General features: G+C 58.0%; 2 protein-coding genes across 2 annotated transcripts in view; one reads left to right on the top strand and one right to left on the bottom strand.

Moving 5' to 3' along the window:
* GUITHDRAFT_139076 (hypothetical protein) overlaps nucleotides 1–3,242 on the top strand; it is a gene marked incomplete at both ends in the record, with an annotated part of 4,492 nt that extends 1,250 nt beyond the window's left edge. The window contains 6 exons of the mRNA XM_005832063.1: nucleotides 349–1,835; nucleotides 2,024–2,165; nucleotides 2,279–2,362; nucleotides 2,664–2,792; nucleotides 2,952–3,047; nucleotides 3,129–3,242. Coding sequence (XP_005832120.1) covers nucleotides 349–1,835; nucleotides 2,024–2,165; nucleotides 2,279–2,362; nucleotides 2,664–2,792; nucleotides 2,952–3,047; nucleotides 3,129–3,242 — 2,052 coding nt within the window. The remainder of the gene's footprint in view (nucleotides 1–348; nucleotides 1,836–2,023; nucleotides 2,166–2,278; nucleotides 2,363–2,663; nucleotides 2,793–2,951; nucleotides 3,048–3,128) is intronic.
* A 153-nt stretch (nucleotides 3,243–3,395) lies between these two features.
* GUITHDRAFT_108789 (hypothetical protein) overlaps nucleotides 3,396–5,000 on the bottom strand; it is a gene marked incomplete at both ends in the record, with an annotated part of 1,721 nt that continues 116 nt past the window's right edge. The window contains 7 exons of the mRNA XM_005832064.1: nucleotides 3,396–3,425; nucleotides 3,791–3,868; nucleotides 4,051–4,095; nucleotides 4,147–4,191; nucleotides 4,237–4,301; nucleotides 4,510–4,736; nucleotides 4,944–5,000. The exon at nucleotides 4,944–5,000 is cut by the window's right edge and continues 116 nt beyond it. Coding sequence (XP_005832121.1) covers nucleotides 3,396–3,425; nucleotides 3,791–3,868; nucleotides 4,051–4,095; nucleotides 4,147–4,191; nucleotides 4,237–4,301; nucleotides 4,510–4,736; nucleotides 4,944–5,000 — 547 coding nt within the window. The remainder of the gene's footprint in view (nucleotides 3,426–3,790; nucleotides 3,869–4,050; nucleotides 4,096–4,146; nucleotides 4,192–4,236; nucleotides 4,302–4,509; nucleotides 4,737–4,943) is intronic.

Below are 5,000 nucleotides of genomic sequence, written 5' to 3' on the forward strand. Positions count from 1 at the left end.
GCCTCCCGTCCTCCTCCTCCTCCTTTACCTTCCTCCTCCTCCTCCTCCTCCTCCTCCTTCCTTCCTCCTCCTCCTCCTCCTCCTTTACTCCTCCTCCTCCTCCTCCTCCTCCTCCTCCTCCTCCTCCTCCTCCTCCTCTTCAATCTCATCCTCTTGCCTTCAATCTCTCCCTCTTCTGCTGCACCTACCTCCTCCTAACCTTGCTCCTTATGCTTCATCGCCCCCTTTACCTCCACCCCTTGACCTGATCGTCTTCCTTGCGCTCTTTCACCCTCCCCTTGCTCCCATCTACCAATGCCGTCTTGCTCTCGCTGGCTTCTACTGACTTTTCAACCCTCCTACTTGCAGTTCATCTGTGCAGGAGCAGGAGCGGGGATGGCTGCAGCCTTTGGGGCTCCGGTGGGGGGCGTCCTCTTCGTCTTGGAGGAAGCTGCTTCCCACTGGTCCCCCCAGCTCATATGGCGAGTCTTCGCAGCCGCGCTGGTCGCGACCTTCACCCTCGCCTTCGTCAAGGCAGGGGAGAACGGAGGAGATATCTCGCTTGCTGGCCTCCTTTCCTTCGGTACCGTCCAGTCCGTGGAGGACATGAAGCGGCAGCTGGTCAGCTCGGACGGCTCAGTCAAGGTGAGCGCGGTCGACGCTCCTGTCTACTGGTGGGAGATCGTCTTCTTCGCACTGGTGGGGGTAGGAGGAGGGATCCTCGGCGGGCTGTGGGACCTAGCATGGAACGCGATCGCGCCCTTCCGGCCCAAGGGTCGCGTCATGCGCGTGGTGGAGGTAGTCATGGTGTCGGTCTTCACGTCTGCGGTTGTCTTCTCGCAGGCCTACTCCTACCCGCAGTGCCGCAACAACGGGTCCTGGAGCTGCCGGGACAGCGAGAACTGGGGGGACTGGTGCGGGGGGCCCCAGGACAACTCGACCTGCTCCGGGGCCCGGGCCAAGTGCGTGAACGCGTCCGGATGGGTCTGCCAGGGAGGAGAGAACTCAGGGAAGGCCTGCAGAGGGAGGGGAGACTGCGAGTGGCGCGGGGGGGTGTGCATGCCGATGGAGACGGAAGAGATCTTCGGGGTGCGCCTCGGGTGCCCCGTCGGGCAGTACGACGAGCTGGCGACCATCTTCTTCGGGACGCGGGAGCAGTCGATCGTGCGTCTATTCACACAGGCATCTCCCCGCGAGCCCTTCAGCAACAGCTCCCTCACCATCGCCGGGCTGACCTACATGGTCCTCATGCTCTTCACTTACGGCTGCGCCATTCCCGCCGGACTCTTCATGCCCTCCGTCATGGTGGGCGCGTGCCTGGGGAGGCTAGTGGGGCAGCTAGTCAAGCAGTACGTCGAGAGCTCGGTCTTCAGCGGGGCGTACGCGCTGGCAGGAGCAGCGGCGATGCTGAGCGGGGTGCAGCGGGCGACGATCTCACTGGTCGTGATCATCATAGAGGGGACGGCCAACGTTCACTTCCTCCTCCCCATCGTCGTCACGACCTGCACGGCGAAGCTCGTCGGGAACCTCTTTGGGCACGAGGGAGTGTACGAGATCGGGCTGAGGAGGAAGAAGCTCCGGTTCCTCGAGCACGAGCCGCACTGGATGATGGACCTCTGCACTGCAGGAGACGTCATGTCGACCCCGGTCGTCTGCCTCCCGGTGGTGGCCAAGGTCGGAGAAATCATAGAGAAGCTAAAGGGTTGCGGGCACAACGGCTTCCCCGTGCTCTCCCTGACCGACGAGGGGGACGAGGGCGCAGGGCCGCGCCAGCAGCATGAGCGAAGTCCCGTCAACGACTGCAAGTTCGAGGGACTCATCCTCCGAGCTCAACTCCAGCACATGCTCGGAGCTAGGTGAATTCCCCCTCCCTTCCCCTCTAAACCCCCCCTCGCAGCGCCTACCTTCCACTGCTGCTCCTCTCCTCTCCTCTCCTCTCCTCTCCTCTCCTCTCCTCTCCTCTCCTCTCCTCTCCTCTCCTCTCCTCTCCTCTCCTCTCCCCTCCTCTCCTCTCCTCTCCTCTCCTCTCCTCACTCTCCGTTAGGTTCCTCGAGGACGGAGCTGATCCACAGGGCTTGTGGCATCGCATCACGTACGACAGTCTCGAGCATCTCTCGCTCGACGGCGATCCAGACATGTACGAGCTCATGGCATACAACAACCGACAAGGAGCCAGCGGACTGCAGGTCCTCCTCCTCCTCCTCCTCCTCCTCCTCCTCCGCCTGCCCTCCCTCTCCTTCCCTCCCTCATCTTTCCTCATCTACCTCTTGTTTCATTTTCTTGGTTCACCAAGTTTCAGGCATGGGAATTTCGAGATTTCTCTCCTGAAGATCGCGAGAGATACGTGAACCTTGGCGCGTATATGAATTGCTCCTGCTATACGGTCCTCTTTCCCTTCCCCCCTCACCACCACCATCTCCTCCTCCTCCTCCTGCTCCTCCTTCCACCACCTTATCCTCCTCCTCTTCCTCCTGCTCCTCCTGCTCCTCCTGCTCCTCCTGCTCCTCCTGCTCCTCCTCCTCATCCACCACCACCACCACCACCACCACCATTTCCTCAACCTCCTCCTCATCCTCCATCCACCACCTCATCATCCTCCACCACCACCACCACCATAACCTCATCCTCCCTTTCTCCTCCTCTCCTCCTTCTGTTCCTCCTCTCGGAATCATGATGGCAAGCAGGTACTGGAGAGCTGTCCTCTCTCCCGAGCATACAAGCTCTTTCGTAACATGGGCCTCCGCCATCTCCCCGTCGTTGACGTTCAGAATCGCGTGGTGGGCATGCTCGCTCGAGCCAACTTCTCAGAAGAGGTCAGTCTCTCCTCCGCGCCATCTCCCCTCCGTTGCTCCTTCCTCCTTATTTCTCTTTTCTCCTCCTCCTCCTCCTCCTCATCATCATCATCATCATCATCATTATCATCACCATCATCATCATCATCATCCTCTTTGTTGACCAACTTGCCCCCCCAGGTGATTCATCAGGCCATGACCGTATACTACCACGACGACGAGATTCACCAGCATGCAAGCGAGGAAAAGAACCCGCGGCTCAAGGGATACGACACGGTTACCTCCCTCTCTCCTCCTCCCCTCCCCCTTCCTACTCCCCTCCTCCTCCTCCTCCAGCTGACCATTTTCTGTTCTCAGGTCTCGCGGCAGCTCAACCGACACGCTCTCTACACGGAGGAAGGAGGATACATCGGAGGGCTTGTGACTACCTGGCAGACTCGTTTGGCCTTCCTGCTGCGAGGAGGGACGTGAGGGTAGAAGCAAAGTACATCATTCATTCATTCATTCCTCATCCTCCTCCTCCTCCACCTCCTCCTCCTGCCCCCTCTCCTCCATTAGCTACTTTCTTCGTGCTACTGCTCCTGCTGCTCTCCATTAAACTACATCTTACTCCCCGCCCTCTTCTTATCCTCGCTTCTTCTTCTTTGTGTTGGCCTGCGTGAAGCAATTCAGATTGAAGGAGCGGAAGGGGATGAGAGAGGGGCTGGCGAGATGGGAACAGGGATGGAAGACGGGGTGCAAGAGAATTGAGGAGGAGGAGGAGGAGAATGAAGAGCAGCAGAAGCAGAAGCAGCAGGGGGGGGAGGAGGAGGCGCTGCGGCCTGCAGGGGCAGGGGCAGCGGCAGCAGCAGAGGCAGCGGCAGCGGAAGCGGCAGCGGCAGCGGCAGCGGCAGCGGCAGCGGCAGCGGCAGCGGCAGCGGCAGCGGCAGCGGCAGCGGCAGCGGCAGCGGCAGCGGCAGCGGCAGCGGCAGCGGCAGCGGCAGCGGCAGCAGCAGCAGCAGCAGCAGGACCTCGCGCACAATTCTCTCGAGCTGGCGGAGGGTGGCGTTGTCGAGCTTGTCAATGTCAACTTCAAGCTCGTCGGGATCGTCGCCACTCTGACAAGAGGAGGAGAAGTCACGGAGAAGAGAGACAAAGTTTGTTGTTCACGAGCAGAGAGGATCGTATCATAGCAAGAAACATCTCCACCATACACGAGCACCAAAAGGTCTGATGTACTAGACAGCATCACGAGCAGCAAGACAGTCCTCAGGTGTTTCCATCTCTTCTCATTGCTCACCTGCATCAGGATTTTGGAGTTCTTCTCGTGGATGAAAGAAACAACCTGAACATCATCGTTATCATCTCCCTGATATAATTCAAATCTCAAACTCACCGATGCGAGGCGTTTTCCCGGCAGTTTGTTCATGCTCGCACTCAACTGCAAACCATTCAACTCCTCCTCTTCCTCCTCCTCCTGTCTTACCTCCCTCTTCTCCTCATACGTCATAGGCACGTTGTCAAGAGATGAATCTTCACTTCCAGCCTTACCTGCATGAAGGAGAGGAGGGAACGAAGTCGAGAGGTTCAGAAAGAAGTGATGATGATCAGGGAAGGATGCGATCGGACAAGAACGGGAGCAGAGGAAGTGGAGAGAGAGAGAGAGAGAGAGAGAGAGAGAGAGAGAGAGAGAGAGAGAGAGAGAGAGAGAGGAGAACATGCGAGCAACTAAGAAAGAACGGAGAGGAGTGCCTCTCACTCTTTGTGCTCTCAGACGCGGACCCAGCATTGTTGTAGGCGTCCATGATAATTCCCTCGTTCTGACTCCACTTCCCCTCGAACAGAACCTTGAGAGTCTTGGCCATGACGTGGACGTCGTGACCCTCAGGGTTGTAAGTCATCGCGTTCCTGAAGACTAGCAGGACGTCGTCCTTGAACTGCTGCGGGTTCGCCAGCACTCCCTTCTCAAGGTTTGATTTCACAGTACTGAAGACCATCGTCATCGTCATCGTCATCGTCATCCCAATCTCATCATCAATTTCTTCAACATCATCTCCATCGTGATCATCGCAATCTTTGTTGACATTTTCATCATTCTACTACATGAAAGAAGCATGCAGACAAGAGGGAAATGGTCTCAAAAGCTACAACACATCCCTGCTTCCAACGTGTAGTAGAGCACAACAGCCTTACCCGAGGTCCATCGGGCGTTTGATCACGATGTGATAGTCCGGAAGGCCCAATTTCTCA

This window comes from Guillardia theta (assembly GCF_000315625.1).
Source record: "Guillardia theta CCMP2712 unplaced genomic scaffold GUITHscaffold_36, whole genome shotgun sequence".
Taxonomy (NCBI): domain Eukaryota; class Cryptophyceae; order Pyrenomonadales; family Geminigeraceae; genus Guillardia; species Guillardia theta.